The following is a 19,074-nucleotide window of genomic DNA, read 5'->3' as shown; positions in this document are numbered from 1 at the left end:
GAGAGGGGACATCTTTTATTTAGGATTCGGAGAGCCCGTCTCTTTGCATCTGTGTGTGTGTGTGTGTGTGTGTGTGTGTGTGTGTGTGTGTGTGTTTAAGTGTAATGTTCTCTGAAAAGTCCCAATAAAAACACACAAACATTCAAATAAACAGTGTAGAATCATCAGGGCCATGTGTGCAGAAGGCATATGTTTTTTGGTCTTGAGCAAGCCCCTGGATTTCAGCAACAGCAACTTTGTGTGAATGAGATTAAGACATCCAGGATAGAATTGACACATGAAGTGCTGCAGATGATCATGTTGTAAGAAACTAATTCAGTATTTGGCACTTGGATAAACCTCCCTCTATCCTCATAACACATTCACACAAGTGGACACATGATTTAGAATTTAGAAAGGAACTAACTGCTAGCAGTAATGTCAGCGGTGGGTCAGAGGTTATGTCCATTGAGTCTCAGTGGTTAATATGTGGCAGTGTGTGTGTTGTGGGCTGGGAACATGGTTTGGAGGCTAGCTGAATGGGATCCTAGACGTTTCATAAGACCACCACTAAACCCAATATTACAGCACCATTTTTGGAGTCACAATAATAGCAGCACACAGCTATGATCTTGTAGCCAGAAAGACAGGTTAAGGTCCATCTGTCTTTGTTTTCATGCTTGTTTGTTTAGCCTATTATAAAGGCCTTTGAAACAATAATTTGTCATGTGACGTGTAGATTAAGATGACAGAATAGCTGTATCTACCTCTCCCATTAAAACCTAAAAGTAGTACAACATACAGGCAGCTATATAGAATCATTTATGTGACTACAACTTATTAGTCATTATGAAGAGACAACATTTTAACCTTTCCTAACATAAGATTATGCTCATGATTTTTAAATGGGCTATGCACACTCACTGAGCACTTTATTAGAAACACCTGTACAACTACTTATTCTTGCGATTATCTAATCAGCCAATCGTGTCAGTAGCTTCCATTAATTTTCACATCAACCATCAGAATGGGGAAAAAATATGGTCTGAGTGACTTTGACAGTGGCATGATTGTTGGTGCCAGACGTGCTGGTTTGAGTACTTTATCATACACTCATAATGCCACAAACTCACACAAATACAGTGGAGGCAAAAGTGTTCTCTCTCTCTTTCTCATTCTCATTTTCTTAGGGCTGAGTATCCATACAGATTTCCTAATGTGATCCAATTCTGATTCACAAGCTCTTGGTTCAATTAGATTCTGATTAATTAGGGTATATATCAGTTATAATGTTCATTTTGCTTCTCTCTCAGCTAATGTAAACTATACAGGGAACCTTCTAACTTGGTACATTACAAATATATGTGTGCACCTTTTTATACATACATACGTACATATGTACACTACCGTTCAAAAGTTTGGGGTCACTTGCCTGAAATGTTTCTCATGATCTTAAAAATTGTTTGATCTGAAGGCGTATGCTTAAATATTAGGGTTAGTTTTGTAGACAAAAATATAATTGTGCCAACATATTAATTTAATTACAAAACAAAAATTTTATTTAAAAAAAAAAGTTTTTGAAATGCAGCCACTAAGTGCCCAGCAAATAGATGGGAACTCCTTCAATACTGTTTAACAAGCATCCCAGGGTGATACCTCAAGAAGTTGGTTGAGAAAATGCCAAGAGTACATGTCTGCAAAATCTAGGCAAAGGGTGACTACTTTGAAGATGCTAAAATATAACATATTTTGGATTGATTTTTGTCACAACATAATTCCCATATTTCCATTTCTATTATCCCATAGTTGTGATGACTTTACTATTATTCTTAAATGTGAAAAATAAATAAAATAAAAATAATAATAAAGAATGAGTAAGTGACCCTAAACTTTTGAACGGTAGTGTATGTATGTATGAAAAGGTGCACACACACATGCGCACACATCTCCATTCACACTCACGAAGCATAGGGTTTTCTTGCAGAAATACACAAACCTGTAGAGAGAAATGTGTGCCATACCACCCTGTAGCTCAAGACCGGTTGCCCACTGAAGCTAAGCAAGGTTGAGCCTGGTCAGTACCTGGATGGGAGACTTCTTGGGGAACACTAATGTTGCTGCTGGAAGAGGTATTAGGGAGGCCAGCAGGGGATGCTCACGCTGCAGTCTAATCACCCAGTATAGTGGTGGGGACTATACTGTAAAAATGAACCGTTCTTCGGATGAGACATTAAACTGAGGTACTGATTCTCTGTGGTCATTAAAAATCCCAGGGCTCTTCTTGTAAAATTCCCCCCCCCCCATTGGCCCTTATCAATCATGGCCTCCTAATCCCCATCCATTAATTGGCTCTATAACTCTACTCTATCCTCTCCACCAATAGCTGGTGTGTGGTGAGCGTACTGGCGCACTAAGGCTGCCGTCGCATCATCCAGGTGGATGCTGCACACTGGTGGTGGTTGAGGAGAGACCCCTGTTCACTGTGTAAAGTGCTTTGAGTGTAGTTTCAGAAAAGCGCTAATAAATGTAACGTTCGTTCATTCATTCACGTGCACACACAAACACAATGTAAGAAACTAGTAGGTGTTCATTATGCATCATGTATTCTTCCCTTTGTGTGTGTGTGTGTGTGTGTGTGTGTGTGTGTGATGTAGGGCTGGTTTACACAAGTCTGATACTTCTGGGCAAATGGGGAGAAGACAGGTTTAAAAAATAAAATAAAATGGGCCCTGAATGAAAGCCAGTGTGTTCGTTCTTTTCCCCAAATTTTGTTTTCTCTCCCTCTTTTCATTTTCCCCACAGGTGGCCAGCTCTGTGTGTTGTTTTATGTACGCATCCCTGTTCGTTTCTTCCTCCATGTGGATTCTTTGTCTTTCTGTGTCTTATTTCTTTGTTACTTCTCTTACACTCTTTCTATTTTCTCTTCTCTCTCTCTTACTCTCAACTTCCTGCTATCTCTCCCTCTCACTCACACCCTCCCTCAATCTCTCTTTATCTCTGTCTGTTTCCCTTCACTCCCTATCTCTCTCTCTCTCTCTCTCTCTCTCTCTGTCCTTTCTCTTTTCCCTCCCTTCCTCTCACAATCTCTCTCTCACTCACACACATATACTTATTCTGTCATGGATTGCCCTTTTCTGCTCAGTGATGAAAAATGTCCTCCACTCTTCTCACACACTGATGGTATACAGCACAGTCCTTCACTCAGGTGTGTTCCATTCTATAATAGAGGGTCTTTTGTGGGACGGCCAGCCTATATTCAACTGTTAATAAGCTCACAGGAAGTGTTAGACTAATCCAGTACCTTTGCCATAATTAGGATCAGCCAGAGCACCTCAGCACACACCCAGCAACCGGCCAGGCAGGTAGCCTATCACGTTGCTCCTCAAGAAGTCTCTAAAGAAAACTGGAACTTCAATAGTTAATATCTTTTCTTGCTGTTTTCTTTTTGTCTCTCTCTCTTCTTTCCCCTGTCCCCCTTCACTCTGCTCTCCCCCTCTTTTTCTCTTGCTGATGGACTCCTTTTTTTATTTTCACTTCACCATCCCCCTTTCCTTCTCTTTATCTCTCTCTGCTCAAAGTCTTTCACTGCATTCTTTCTTTCAGTTTTTCTATCTCTCTTTCACTCCCCCCGCCCTTGAGCACTTTCTTTTCTGTCTCTCTTTCTTTGACCTCATCTTTTCTTATGCTCTTGCTCTCTCCCTCCCCCAGTTTCTCCCTTCCTCTCTCTCTCTTCCTTTTTTGCTGCATTCTCTTCTTCCCTCACCCTCCCCCACCTCTTTCCCTTCTCTCTTTTCTCTCTGTCGCTCTTTCTCTATTTTCTATTTTTCTCCCATTCACCCCCCCCCCCCCCATACCTCTCTGTCTCACTCCCCCTCCCTCTTAATCTTATTCTCTCTCTCCCCCATGTCTGTCTGAAACCCTCCCTCTCTTTCCAAACTGCTTTTCTTTTTCCTTTTCTTTCTTTTGTCACTCATTTGTATGTGTATGTGTGTGTGTGTATACTGGCTCTCAGACATTGTACAGTGTCTTGTAGCTTAATTATTCGCTATGCACAAATAAACAGACCTGTAGAACTCCTCTGCACTCCGGGAACATTTGAGCATATCTCACTCACTGGCTGTCTGACACTAACAGACACACCTCCACAGCCACTCTCAGTGCGCCAGTGATTAGAGATTACTGTGTATGCATGCGTGTGTACGTGTGTCTACATGCTGGCTTAAAGCATTTGAATGAAAGAGAGAGTGTGTCTATATACAATTTGTGGTTGTGTGAGAAGCTTTTGTTAGTGTGAGCTTTTTAAAGAAATATGTTTGTGGAAGGGTCATGCTGTATGGAGTGTGTGCGTGAGAACGAGAGATAGTGAAATGTGTGTTTGTGTGAGAGAGCGAAAGAGAAAGAAAGAAAGGAGAAAGAGATGGGGGAGTGTGAGGAAGGGAGGGAGGGCAGAGAGAAAGAAAAAAGAGAATAGAAGAAATAGGTTTGTGTGTGTTATGTGTGTGAGAGAGAGAGAGAGGCAGGCACAGTCAGTTCTGATAACAGCAACAGTAGGAGGATGATGAGCTCGGCTCCTCCCCCTCTCCCTCTCTTAGCTATAAGTAGGAGCTGGGGTTTTTGGCTCCTCTCACTTCTCTTGAAGGATGAGATCCCTGAAACATCTCAAACATCACACCAGGAGTAATGTGGTAAGTGTTGAACCAAAACATACACATTGCCCAAAGCGTATGTCATCTTATATTTGCAGTGATATTTCACTTGAACTGTTTGTTAATTGTTGTTTGAAAGTTTGCGACTTTGTCCGCTCTGAATCGGGGAAATGAAATAACTTTTTTCTTCTCACAGAATACCGCAAGACAGTCATTTATACTATGTTCCGTCTCTCTTATATTATCTCTTTGCCACCAGTGCAGTGTGTTTCTCTTGTTATCTCAACACAAACACACTCACAGGTGCTTTCAATGCTAATCTTTGCACTATCATTCTTACTTGAAATCTATTTTTACATTAACTTCAGCCTTGCTCACAGAGCCAAGGTTGCTATCTTGCCCAGCTGGCTTTCTTTCATTTGTCTTTCTGTCTTTAATTTTATCTGCCTCTATTTTTTCCATGTTTTTTTTAATACTCTTTCACTTCCTTATTCCCTCCCTCCCTTCTCTCCCTCTCCCTCTCTTTCTTATTTCTCTTCCTCTCTCTTTCTATCTCTTCTTACTTTCAGTCTCTCACTCCCCAACCCATCCCTTTCTCTTTATCTCTGTTGTATTCGCTCTCTCTTTCACTCAGTTTCTCTACGTCTCTCATCCCCCACTCCCCCTCCCTCTCCCTCTTTTCCTCTCACTCTTTCTCTAGCTCTTTATCTCTCTTTATCTTTCTTTCCTCACTCCCCTCCCTCACTCACTCAGTCACTCAGTCTATCTCTCATCCCCCGGTTCCCCTCCCTCCTTTTCCTCTCTCTTCCTTCTTTCACTTGCTCCCTCATTCTCCCCTCACTCTCTCTCTCCCTCAATCTTTTTTCTATCTGTTTTCCCTCCCTCAGTCTGACTGTTTTAAAAGCAGTAATTATAAATGACATGGTTATCAGGGCATCCAGGTTCCCTTTCTCATTTCTCTCTCTCTCTCTCTTCCCTGTCTTTGCCTGTCTGTCTCTCTTCCTCTGGTTTACAGCTGTCAGTCCTCATGACTTTCTCTCACTCTGCCTCCCTCCCTTGTGTATGCTTATTTGTTTTTGCTTCTGCTGAAATTCGAGTTTTGTGGCATTCTTTTTTTTCCATCTGCAAATCTAGGTACCTGCTCGTTAGAGGCGATAATGTGCGTTAACGACTTTCTGAAGATGCGTTTCTGTCAGAGTGTGAAAATGACACTGATTTAAACGTTGTGATACACTAGTGAGTCGCTTTTGGTTAGAGCAGAGGTGACAGAGAGGAAGAGACCAAAGCTAGGAGTTTGACCAAGTTCCACAAGTCCAAATGCAAGTAATATAATCATTGGCCTCCAAGGAATGATTTTTCACATAAGTGCTGCAACTGGATCACTTTTCTTTGGTTGGCTTCAGTCAATCTCTGAAGTCTGCAAATAGACTGGACTCACTTTCTTTGTGTTCATGTGTGTCATTATCTTTCTGGTACTGCTGAAACTTCACTGTTCAGCCTTCATATAGTCAGCAGTGGCAGTGCTTGACCTCGCAGGAAATGCTGAGGATAGTCCATGGATGTAGACTTCCTGGTTGGACCCAGACACTTTGTGCTTTGCGTTCTTTTAAAGACTGTGAAGGAAGGAAGCATGGCGCTCACACAGATGTCTTATCTCTTCTATCTATTGCATTCTCTGCTGGACTGGAGGCAAGGCGTTGTCAGAATGTCTCTCGCTCTCTATCTCTTACTCACTGCTATAAAAAATTGAAAATCTATTATAATTTATTGGTATTCTTTTTAATGAGGATTTTTGCAATTTAAAGGGGACCTATTATGCAAAATTCACTTTTACATAGTGTTTGAACATAAATGTGAGTTGACAGTGTGTGTACACAACCACCCTACAATGTTAAAAGTCCACCCACTCCTCTTTCTTATATTTTTATTAATCAAAAACAGTGTCTCAAAATGACTGGTTTTCGTATCTGCTCTAAAGTGACGTCACTTTAGAGCAGGCCATGTCCACGACTGGTGACGGACTCCACCCTATTATCATAGATCCTCCCCTGAGTGATCGACACACAGTCCCCCATTTTTTTCCGCGCTGGAGCAGCTACAGTGAGAAGAATAATGTCTCAACTTCGTAAGCATCATAAGTGTTCTGTTGTTGGCTGTAAAAGTGAACATAAGAGTCTTCATGTACTCCCGGCATCAGAGCCACTGAAGACGCAGTGGACAATTTTGTTTTTGAAGAAAATGTGCCCCAAAACATACCAAAATTGCGTTGCTGTGGCATGAAATGCAGATGGAGGGCAGGAAGTGATTTTCTACATAAGAAGCACTATCACAAACTCAAAATGCCTGTGTTTTGCGTCGTTTACAATTGCTCATACATATATGGCATATCAGTCAAATTAGTTCTGATTTGTTGTTGCTACAGTATCTGAAGCACGAGCGGTAAAGGCACAGCCCTGTTCCGGAAAGGGGGCAGGGAGCACCAGCTCATTTGCATTTAAAGAGACACACATGAAAACAGCGTGTTTTGATTCCACCCAAAAAGAGGCATTTACAACATGGTATAATAAATGATTTGTGGGGTATTTTGAGCTGAAACTTCACAGACACATTCTGGGGACACCTGAGACTTATATTACATTTTGTAAAAAGGGGCATAATAGGTTTCCTTTAAGGTAAAAGATTAAGTTTGGTTATAGATCTCACGCCATGTTGCCAAAAATTACCTGGTCTGATTAATATGTAATACGAATTTTGTTTTATTTAGCTTTAAATGAAATTCTCATAGTCCATTTTAACAGCACTTATTTGTTCCCCTACATCTGGTACTCTGGCACTTGTGCTGTTGCTATGATGCTTTTGCACTGACACAGTTGCTAGTTCTGTTGTAATGACACTGTTGCCATGACAGCCCTAGCCAGACTTTTTAGCTACAACTGTATTTTACTGACTCTTGCAATGGCAGTTTTATTCTAAACTGATGTTGGTTTCATGAAGTATTGGTTTTCTCTTTTTTTTTTTTACAGGGAAAGCAAGAGGTTCCTCTGGTGCACTGCTATTCTAAAGTGATGGAGCATGCAGTGGATGCCGGCACTCAGACTGACCCAGTGGTGGTCCTGTCTCTGGCTCAGGCTGCTGTGCTGGGCCTCATATCTCAGAATGAAATCTTCGGAGCCACCATCGCCCCAAATGGCTTCTACACGGGAGAGGCGCGTGACGGTCCCCCTTCCACTGGAGAAGCCATGGAGTATGAATACACAGATCGGCTAATTGGGGCCAACGGAGACTATCTGTCTGAGCCTAACGGAAAGCACAGGAGGGCTGAGTGCAGGCGTTCGGGGCCCCATGGGAAGACCAAGAGGCCCCAGAGTGAGGGTGAATCAGAGGACTCCACAGAGAGGTCTCCGGACACACCGAATCAGGTGAAAGGAGAGAAGCCTGATTTCTCTAGCCCCTGTTATCTCTCAACTCCTCTGCAAACAGAAAATGAGCCAGAAGTGTTGGACCTAGCAATGAACAGAGTGGCAATGAAGGAAGAACTGTGTAACAAAGGCTACCCTGAGTCCTCGAGGGAGCCAGGCACTGTCACTGATGCTGACTGTGACGCTCAAACTCGGGCCCACCAAAGCCCTGCAGGGCATGAAAAGGGACCAGCAGAGTCCTTTGAGGAAGGGCGGGGAAAAGAGGAGGAGGTGGAGGAGGAGAGAGCACTGAATTTGAAAACCTCAGAGGAGGATGCGAGCCCTGTAATGAGGCGCTACTATGAGTCCAGTGTGACGGTGTACGAGGCTGCTGAGATGGGCCTGGCAGGCGATTACGAGGAGGGCAGCCAGGCCATGATGTGGGCAGACAACGAGAACTCTTTGGGTCGACGCATGCAGATTGACCGCCTAGACATCAATGTGCAAATCGACGAGTCATACTGCGTCGATGTGGGCGAAGGCCTCAAGCGTTGGAAGTGCCGCATGTGCGAGAAGTCCTACACCTCTAAATACAACTTGGTTACGCACATTCTCGGTCATAACGGCATCAAGCCACACGAGTGTTTGCACTGTGGCAAGCTCTTCAAGCAGCCCAGCCACCTGCAGACGCACCTGCTTACACACCAGGGCACACGGCCACATAAGTGCACAGTCTGCAAGAAGGCCTTTACCCAGACCAGCCACCTTAAACGGCACATGTTGCAACACAGTGACATCAAGCCTTATAGCTGCCGCTTTTGCGGCCGGGGTTTCGCCTACCCCAGTGAGCTACGCACTCACGAGACCAAACACGAGAATGGGCACTGTCACGTCTGCACGCAGTGCAGCCTGGAGTTCCCCACCCATGCCCACCTCAAGCGGCACCAAGTCAGCCACCAGGGCCCAACCACCTTCCAGTGTACTGAATGCCACAAGTCCTTTGCCTACCGTAGCCAACTTCAGAACCACCTGATGAAGCACCAGAATGTGCGGCCATATGTCTGCTCCGAGTGTGGTATGGAGTTCGTGCAGATCCACCATCTGAAGCAGCACATGCTAACACACAAGGTACTGAAACAGCAGGCCCTCGAACACAAGGTACTTAAACCTCATTAGTTTTTGTAATTTTCCCACAAACTTCCTGTTATAATGGACCCTTTTCACATTTCTGTGTTTGTAATGTGGAAGTAAACTATTGCGGGTACTTCTATACTGGTACATGGCAGACCATAGTAAATATTACTTTCGCTTACCTGTTTGCTCCAACTGCTCCATTATTATGTTTCTACAACTTTCCAAAAAAGGAAAAAATAGAGAGAGTTGAATTACAGCAGTCAGAAGAGAAAAAGATGGCAAATTTACTGTCACTCCCTGAGCAGCCATATTTGAAACCCCATTGCAGCATTGTTGTCTAGTTTTGTTGTTGTTGTTGTTGTTTTGTTTTTTTACCAGGGTAATACACCGATCAGCCACAACATTAAAACCACCTGCCTAATATTGTGTAGGTCCCCCTCGTGCTGCCACAACAGCGCCAACCCGCATCTCAGAATGGCATTCTGAGATGCTGTTCTTCTCACCACAATTGTACAGAACGGTTATCTGAGTTGCCGTGGACTTTGTCAGTTCGAACCAGTCTGGCCATTCTCTGTTGACCTCTCTCACTAACAAGGCATTTCTGTCAACAGAACTGCTGCTCACTGGATGTTTTTTGTTTTTGGCACCATTCTGAGTAAATTCTAGAGACTGTTGTGCATGAAAATCCCAGGAGATCAGCAGTTACAGAAATACTCAAACCAGCCCATCTGGCACCAACAATCATGCCACGGTCCAAATCACATTTTTTCCCCATTCTGATGGTTGATGTGAACATTAACTGAAGCTCCTGACCCGTATCTGCATGATTTTATGCACTGCTGCCACACGATTGGCTGATTAGATAATCGCATGGATGATTGTTGGTGTCAGACGGGCTGGGATTTTCACATAACAGTCTCGAGAGTTTACTCAGAATGGTGCCAAAAACAAAAAAACATCCAGTGAGCGGCAGTTCTGCGGATGGAAACGCCTTGTTGATGAGAGACGTCAACAGAGAATGGCCGAACTGGTTCTAATTGACAAAGTCTACAGTAACTCAGATAACCGCTCTGTACAATTGTGGTGAGAAGAATAACATCTCAGGCGCTGTTTTGGTGGCACGAGTGACCCCTACACAATATTAGGCAGGTGGTTTTAATGTTGTGGCTGATCGGTGTATAACGCATAGTATAGTGAAATAAATGTACATTACATAATAAACAAACTAGAAATAAAAAAAGTTTGATTAGATTTAGCTAGATTTAACCTGCTTAATTAAGGCTGAACTGTGTTATCACTGTTTGTGAAAAGGGTCTATTACTCCCCTGTTACTTTCAGATCTAGACCCCACACACATTTCCCATCACTTTGTTCCCATAAAACAGAAGCCTAACAAACACTTGTAGAAAAATTTGTTGTTTGTGTGATCATGTATCTTGAGTTAAACGGCACCAGTGATTGTGTCTCGGATAGTGCCACAACAGGTTTCTATATAAACAAAGCTGTCTCTGTCAGCCCCCCACCCCATTTACCACCCTGCCATCCAGTCCACCTCCTAACTTGCCATTAACCCACTCCCGTCTCTGTCCCTTTCACTAGTATGGAGTGGTGATGTTTTATGTGGCAAAGTTTGTCTTACAAACAAATACTTCCTCCATTCCTTTCTCACTCTCCACCACTATGATACATTTCGGCAAGACTGCAGTGTCAGTAAACAGAATGTGTCACAGGTCAGCAGGTCTATAAACAAAAACAGTCATTTTTTTCAACACCTATTTCATCAGTTTACTTGGATGCCATTTAGAGATAATGATTCTCACTTTTTTTATGAGAACACTAGATGACTGCAGTTAGTTCGATTATCTATATAGCACACATAAACTAAAAGTGTGCATTGGCGAGAGAATGTTTAACGCTCTTTATTTGTTAACATTTTATCTTGGTGAGGCTTCAGAGTTTTTACTGTAGTGTATATGCATCTCTATTAACCCTGCAGCATTGTGGTAACAACAATGAATAAGTATGTGTGTGAATTTCTTGCTCCGTATTATGAATTCTAGTCAGCCAGCAAGACGGGCACCCTACTGATGGATTCAGCTGTGCTTATGACAACTAATAATTTTTTCTCATTCAGCTGATGCCAGTGATAAATCAATTCTCCTCCTGCTCACAAAAAAGGAATACAAATTCGAATTATTAAAGTTCATTTCTGTCTTTTTTTGATGGCCAAAATGGAATCGCCTCTAATCGTATTGCCATGTTCCATCTCTTTTTTTTCTCTCAGGGTATGAAGGAATACAAATGTGACGTGTGTTCTCGCGAGTTCACGCTCTCAGCCAATCTGAAGCGCCACATGCTGATACACACCAGCGTGCGCCCTTTCCAGTGCCACGTCTGCTTCAAGACCTTTGTCCAGAAACAGACGTTAAAAACACACATGATTGTCCACTTGCCAGTGAAACCTTTTAAGTGCAAGGTGAGAGTTATTTTACACAATATCGCCCATGTAAAGAATAACCCTGCTGGAGTCCAACGATTATTCAAAGCAATCCATATATTTCATGGATGTTGCATCTCTAATGGTTGCCGAATTGGTTCTGTAGGTGTGCGGGAAGTCCTTCAACAGAATGTATAACCTGCTGGGTCACATGCATCTTCATGCCGGTAGCAAACCCTTCAAGTGTCCTTACTGCACCAGCAAGTTCAATTTGAAGGGCAACCTCAGCCGACACATGAAGGTGAAACATGGAATCCTGGACACCTCAACTGAAGGACAAGGTGAGAACATGCCTAAGATCATAATTACTCTCGAATCTTCTCAATGTTATAGAAAATTTGTTCTAAAACTTGCCCGTTTCATCCCCGTTTGAAATGAAAGGAATAGCCTGGAGGTTATAAAGAACTGTTGGAGTCTGCCTCAGTATGGGGCTTATAGTGCAAGAGTTGAAATAAGTACTTGTTTACTTAAGGCACTTTTCCACTGCACGTTACGGTTCGACTCAACTCTGCTCGCTTTACTTTTCTGAGCTTGCTTTTCCACTGCAGTTTAGTGCCGCCTCAACGTGGGTGGGATTATAGGCTGATCGTCATAGTTGTGCCACCTCTACTGCCGTGACATCATCTTAAACGCAACACAAACATTACTGACCATAACAATAACACGACCGCTAGCTGTTAGCTACTAGCTCATTGTGCTGCATAAAGCAGTTGTTGCATGCTGATTTGACACAAGTGTAACAGTTAAATTGGCCTGGTTGTTTTAGAAGCAAGCTTTCCAGTAGCTGGTCAGCTAAATAAAGTGAAGCTTTCAAGCAGAATATAGAGTTAACGTAACAAATCTTACTATCCTCCATCATGGACTCCCACAACACCGAGTCCAGGGCACTCTCCCTCCCATTGCTCGCCATATTGCCATAGATAGCGTCCATTTGGTTGAACCACTTACACTTTCTTGTTTGAACCACTCCGGCTGTTGTGGTCCTTGATGGTTCTGTAGTCACTTAAGTTTTTTTTTTTTTTTTTTTACTTTTTGGTACACTGTAAACACTAATAGTAATCTCAAATTATAAAAAATAGTTTACTCAACTTAATCTTAAATTTTTACTATTCTTACTAGTTTAAATTAAGTTACAGTTACTCTCTAAATCCTAAAGTTGTCATTAATAAAAACATTTAAGTGGTTCTAATTAAACATTACTTGAAATGTCACATTTTGGAATCATAACTCAAATACTTAAGTTCTTTAAAATTTGGCTTTGAGTACTATTAACTTAAAATTACCAAGTACAAAATTGCGGTTGTGTGGAATACCCATAAACCCTTGTGCTTGAATAAATTATGTTTGTTTGGTCAAAACAAGGGAACTTATGTAGTAAAATAATAGTTTTTTATTTAAAAATGTATTTAGTTTTAATTCTTATGACTATAGTTGTTGTTTTGTTGTAGCTGGTTGATAATTGAGATTTTTGGTAAGTCACCATGAGGGTGATAAGTGTTACTTCTGGTGAAATTGGAGCCTGTTTAGTTTAAGCCATTCTTCTTTACTCAACTGTACTTTACAAAGGGCAGATTTATGTGCACTATGAAGTACTGAGTACAGTCCAGTGTGCCATATGGCTAACTTAGAGTCTAGTCATAATTTCCCTTATCCCTCATATCTTTCCGTAAAAGACATGTTATAACCCAATTTAAGTAATTAAATCAAAGCAACAGTACTTTAATCACAGATGAGTTAAACTTACTTGTAACTAGTTAACATTACTTAAATGATGTTCAGTTTATTTGAGCCAAATAAGTATGTTTACTTAGAAAAAGCATGCAAACTGATTGCCTTGAAAAATCTAAGTAAGGTCAACTAATTCGATTTTACAGTGTAGGTCCAGTGGTAGCCGTGTGCAGCCAGTAGCTGAGACACTTCCTGAAAGACTTTTTCGTTTCGCGTCGTTTCATTCGTCGCTAACGAGAGGAACATCTGCACCTCGTTTATTGACCACGCTGTGGTTTTGCGCACAGCCATTTCTTTTTACAATTCAAAAGTCGCGTGAACAAATTATATTGTTATCGCTGTTGCTAACTTTAAAACCAACAGGTTGATGTCCCGTGTCGCAAATCCAGTGACGTTGGTAGTGACAATTCTCTCTGACCAATCAGTGATCTGCAGGGTTTTGACGTCACATTTAGTATCGGCTCGGCTTGCTTGGAACCTCAACCGAGGTGGTACTAAAAAAAGTACCAGGTACCAGGTACTATCCACAGTGGAAAACCCCCAAAAAGCGAGCAGAGTCGAGTCAAGCTGTACCGTGCAGTGGAAAAGCCCCATTAGTTTGCTAACTACACTGTAAAAGTGAAGACTGCCACAATGTTGGAACCATTTGGAGAACATCAAGGCTCCCTTTTTAGGGTGCCTCAAATATCCGATTGCATACTCATACCTTTTAATATATATTTAGGTTTCTCGAAGCCTTTCCTTTATATTGGGGTTACTGGAGGAACCATTGACAGTCTTAAGAGTTCTTGCAGAAACTTATGGGTTCAACTTTGTAAGCTCCGTAGAGTCCTGTTTGAAAGGGTGCCTTAAGGTTCTCCAAAGGGTTATGGCAGCATGGCAATCAAATACTGGCTCAAGTATCTTTTCATTGTAGCGTAAATAAAAAAAACAAGAGTTGTGATATAAAATGGACTGATTCTGGGATTTTTGTATGTGTTCACATTCTTAGAGAAAAGTATTGTTTAACCCAAACTTGAATTAACGTGTATCATGCATAATCAAAAGATAGAGTAAAGTGTCGAAGCTGATGATGTTAATGGCCAGGGTGGATTTATGTTTGTCTCCATATCCTTCCACAGACATCCTGCCTGATGCAGAGGGTCAGGAAGATTACAAGGAGGAGAGCTTTGATTACAGTGAGAGGGAAAATCTAGCCAACAACAACACACAAGACTTGGCCAAAATGGCCAAAATGAGCTACTACAACTACACCAAGTTGGCTGCACGCTACAACACGGCTTAAGTGGCTGACTGAAACACTAAGATATGGACATTTCTTAGTACTCTAGGTTCTGACATGAGCCACTGAGGAAATAGCCATCATGAATGGATGTGCACTGGAAGCTATTTTGTCTCTGTAAAACGAGTGACAGCAGCTTCATTTTAACAAAATTGTAATTTTACTTTAGGGCCCATCCTGAAGAATAGAGGACAATTTGTATAGGTGCTAAACAGAAGTTTTACTTGTCACTGAGTACAATTCTTAAAGGGATAGTTCACCCAAAAATACAACATCTGTCCTCATTTAGTCTCCCTCATGCTTTTCCAAACCCCTATGACTTTGTCTTTGTGGAACTCAGGAAGAGATGAAAAAAGATGAAAAAGGTGAATGGTGACTGAGGTTAACATATTGTTTAACATTTCCTTTTGTATTCCATGAAAGAAAGTCAGTCATACAGGTTTGAAACAAACATTACAGGGTGAGAAAAAGATAGAATTTTAATTTTTGGGTGAACTATTCCTTTAAAATCAGATAATCTCAGAGTCAGTGGTACAGTAAAAAAATATGTACAGAGGAAGCACTTAAATCTATACAGACGATCCACAGCTCATTTCAACATGGAGACACCAAGATTTTGATGTGGCTTTTGATATTATAGAACATTGATCTTGTTGGTGGTTTTATTGTCCAGCAAGGTAGTAACCATTTACAGGACTTAACCAAAGCTTACAAAGTGCAAATAGTTCTCATTACATTTTAACTTCCCCAACATTGTTTTAATTGTCTTTACACATGCTGTGTCTTTTGTTCAGATTCTTCCTCTCCTATTTGTTGTTTTTGATGAGCATAGGTATTTGTGGTTCACAATGGGCCTTTTTATTTTTTTATGTGGGCCAGTCCATGGTATTTGATAACTCTGTGGCCTTCTGGACATAGTGCTTTGTTTTTCCATAATGATTGCAAATAATATTTATTGTTTAATGTTATTTCTTGGCTTTCACAAGTGTAAATACATAGATTTTAAGAGTCAGTGTTCCAGATGGGAATATGTTATTTCAATTTAAGAAGGATATTGTAGCTTAGCCATGGATTTAATTACATTTTGGTCCATTATGTCTAAATGATATATCTTTCTTTACTTTGATGAATTAAGTAATACAAACTAAGATTGTCCCTTTAAAGAGTCCCATTTCACAGAGCCCATGTGTCAGACAAAAAGCTGTTAAATATTTCACCAAATCTGAAATCCTGTGTTTTTTATGATCATCACTTTAGTTCGCAGTCTGTTATTTACTACTTGCTAACTGTGGGCTAAATCCATTTCATTTTTAAATATGGAGATCTAGCTTAATTATTTTTTGGTGTTGCTTAAACGATCTTATTCCAAACATAATCAATTTCAATCTCTTTGGATAGAAAACCTTGTAACGTGTACTGCATCTTTCCCAAAATCACCAGTACTGGTTGAATTTGAAGAGGATGCCCTAAAAACACTGGACAAAAATATTAACTGCCCTTGTGTGTGCAAGAGAGTGTCTCATCCATCATTCCTGCACGGAGCTCAGAAGTGATGAACGACAGTCTGCCGACAAGTGACAGGTCCCGAGACCCAGCAGAGAATGATTGGGGAAATTCACCATGTATTCACCATTTCTCTCTCTGCTTACCTTCACACTGACACAGTACAAACTAGCTACAGTAGGCAACTCAAAACTTTAATGTGTAACATGAGAAAAAAAGATTGTGGATTTTGTAGTGTTGTATCCTTGCATTTTGGGCTTTTAGTCTAAGCTAGGCAGTTGTTTTAGGTTTGTATATATCTTTTATTTAACACTAATGTGAATATGATGATAAATGTCTGTTTACCATTGTGCTATGAACATTATTGTAAATTAATACATTTATTTGCCTTTAAAACCGTGGACTGCTATTGTGTGGATAAACAACACAAGAACCAGGCTTCAGGTGTCAAGGGATTTAATAGAGGGTTTCTGAAATGGCCCTTGAACTTTTTTTTTTTCCCCCTATTGTATTATACAGTATCTGACATACAGTACTTCTACCAAAAATAGAACCCTGAAGTTGTGGGGAGAGATGGTGGATCCCATCAGCAGGATTAGCTAACAGAACAGCTATGACATCACTATATTTGTATAACTCCTTTTATAACTCCTCCAAACATTACATTTGTAAATATGACCTTTAAGTTAAAAATGAGGTACAAAAAGACAGACACTCTCTGCTGTGTCCAGGCCCATTGTCCTTCATTTGCCCAGAGCCTTGTCCAGATTGGTCTTGATGGCATCCAGGAAGTCTGTGGTGTTGACGTAATGCTCGTTTAGCTTACAGCTGTGGTCATAATAAGACAAATGTTAATGACATCAAAGGCATAAGCGAGGGAAAACATCACAATTGATGTCAGCAGAGGCTATCATTAGGGCTAATCCCTTAATGGAGGTCAAAGACATTCCACTTGGATATATTTTTTTTTCATATGCTCTGAATAATTTGCTGACTTACTTGGGGAGACCATGAATGCACCCAGCCAGATCCTTAGTCATCACGCCACTCTCCACAGTCTCTACACACACCCTCTCTAGAGTTTGAGAGAACCTGCAGAGAAACAAGACAATGATTAACAGTTGTACTTCTGTATGCATAAAACACCCTCACACAATCCTGTTCGCATAGTACCAGGGTTTTTCCTGGCTCAAAATGAGGCAGAGGTGGTACCATCCTGATCATGTGTACACATACACTGGTACCATGCCTTCCACTGGCTGAAGCAAACACTTACAAGCAACATATTTTAGGTGTTCTAATAATTAGATGATTGAAGAAAATGACAATTATCAACTTATAGCATATTTATTTAAAAAAGCTAACCTGTTCAACATTAATTAAATACAATATAACATCTAAAGTGTTCATTTATAGTTAACAAACAGCAAACTTGATTAACCTCTTAAACCGATAATAAGATCATCTCTGATCTCAGGTATGTGGGTGGTATGTGTAGAGACCAATCGGCCACTGTTTTACAGCTTGGATTGGACTGATCGCTTAGATTGACAGGTCTTGATTTACCATGCGCACAACTGAAACAGTGCTGGATCTTATTACTTGTTACTTATTCTATGTAATTATGTTTCTGGTTTATTGTGGCATTTACAAATGTAAGTAGTTCTTAGGTTCAGTAAAACCCTCAGATCACTTGTTTGGAGAGTTTTTTGGACTTTTGATCAAAAAGGCTAACTTGGTTCCAAATGCCATAACTTGCTTTGAGAAAACAATACAAAATTTTTCCCAGATACAGTTGACATGATTGTAGTCATCATGTCAAGCGTAAATAATTAACAAAATGAATAAATAAATTGCATCACTTTCTCAGCAGTGTTGTAACATAAGAGCCTCCAAACATGAGATGTACATGTTTGCATTTTTGAGAAAATCAAGATTATGCGTGGTTAGTCATTTTTAATCACTGAAATAAGGCCATGAAACACATAATAGATCATGTAGACTCCAGTTTTCGCTCACAAAATTAACTTTTGTGAGACACTTTTTGTGTTAGAAAGGCCGTATCGGATCACGCTCCTCTTCTGAGGTAAATTCACAGCATGTCTTCTTCCAAAAAGGATAATGACCTCAAACGGGAAAGAATGTACCTCTCGTTGGTTTAATACAGATTACACAATCAGAGAATATTTGTTTTCGATTTATTATTTGGACAATTCAAGCTTTCTATAGACATACAGTATTTCTCATGTCTGCGAGGCAAGTATACGCTGAGTTTCGGTTCATTTTCTTGACGCGCTCCAGACAGAAGTTCACAGAGACCGAGACGGCAGAAAGCGCATCCTGTAATGATTTCTTTATTTTACAAAACCACAACATTTTGCTGTTATTGTGAGTGTACACAAATAAAAGTAAACCCTTTATAGTTTCGAATGATGTCTTACTCTTACCTGTACGACCAAAAATGATGGAGTATTTCTTTCTGCTGTTATCAGGGAAAAAGTCAGGTGATAACGCCGGCGCCTCCGGTGACCACAGAGGATTGACTATGTTATGTTATCAATATAAAAAAACAACTCAAACAGGAGCAATTCAAATATTGAATTTTGAGGGCATTTTCGACCCTGCACGACGCTATTTTGAGTCAACACCTGATTAGCTTGCTTGTTGTTAAACTTAATGGAGGGCTATTGCCTTAGTTCTGCTGGCTCTATGGAGATTTTTTTATAGTAGTTTAATTTCACAGCAGTGGCAAACAATGTCGAAGTTTAGGGCAAACACTATCGTTACCCTGACAGTCGGTGGCGGCACGAAATATGACAGAGGTGGCCACCTCATAATTCTCTATGCAGGAAAAACCCTGAGTACAGGTGACCGCATATGTACAATGGCAGTAATAAATTAGCTTAC

The 19,074-nt window shown here is 40.9% G+C and overlaps 2 protein-coding genes across 3 annotated transcripts in view; one reads left to right on the top strand and one right to left on the bottom strand.

The window, feature by feature from the left end:
* Positions 1-4,510: 4,510 nt before the first annotated feature.
* On the top strand, positions 4,511-16,786 carry LOC127455933 (zinc finger protein 710-like). Of its 2 annotated transcripts, none has more exons than XM_051724119.1 (5): positions 4,511-4,664; positions 7,649-9,151; positions 11,442-11,633; positions 11,761-11,935; positions 14,504-16,786. In XM_051724119.1, the coding sequence occupies exons 1-5, from the start codon at positions 4,620-4,622 to the stop codon at positions 14,665-14,667; spliced, it is 2,079 nt and encodes a 692-aa protein (XP_051580079.1). In that variant the 5' UTR covers positions 4,511-4,619; the 3' UTR covers positions 14,668-16,786. The 2 variants fall into 2 exon arrangements, with proteins under 2 accessions (XP_051580079.1, XP_051580078.1); XM_051724118.1 differs by having other exon boundaries at positions 7,649-9,181.
* Positions 16,607-19,074, bottom strand: part of LOC127455934 (isocitrate dehydrogenase [NADP], mitochondrial-like) — a 23,016-nt gene continuing 20,548 nt past the window's right edge. The window contains exons 10-11 of the mRNA XM_051724120.1: positions 17,167-17,259; positions 16,607-16,995 (exon numbers count right to left, since the gene is read on the bottom strand). Of these exons, the coding sequence (XP_051580080.1) occupies positions 16,911-16,995; positions 17,167-17,259 (178 nt within the window). The 3' untranslated portion in view covers positions 16,607-16,910. The remainder of the gene's footprint in view (positions 16,996-17,166; positions 17,260-19,074) is intronic.

This window comes from Myxocyprinus asiaticus, chromosome 18 (genome assembly GCF_019703515.2).
Source record: "Myxocyprinus asiaticus isolate MX2 ecotype Aquarium Trade chromosome 18, UBuf_Myxa_2, whole genome shotgun sequence".
Taxonomy (NCBI): domain Eukaryota; kingdom Metazoa; phylum Chordata; class Actinopteri; order Cypriniformes; family Catostomidae; genus Myxocyprinus; species Myxocyprinus asiaticus.
This window is presented reverse-complemented; position numbering and strand designations above follow the sequence as displayed.

Bases quoted from the DNA above. Each gene is read 5' to 3' on its own strand.
- LOC127455933 (XM_051724118.1), top strand. From the start codon at position 4,620: ATGAGATCCCTGAAACATCTCAAACATCACACCAGGAGTAATGTG. The intron at 9,182-11,441 runs GTACTTAAACCT...TTTTTCTCTCAG, and splicing joins AGCAGGCCCTCGAACACAAG to GGTATGAAGGAATACAAATG. The intron at 11,634-11,760 runs GTGAGAGTTATT...TTGGTTCTGTAG, and splicing joins TGAAACCTTTTAAGTGCAAG to GTGTGCGGGAAGTCCTTCAA.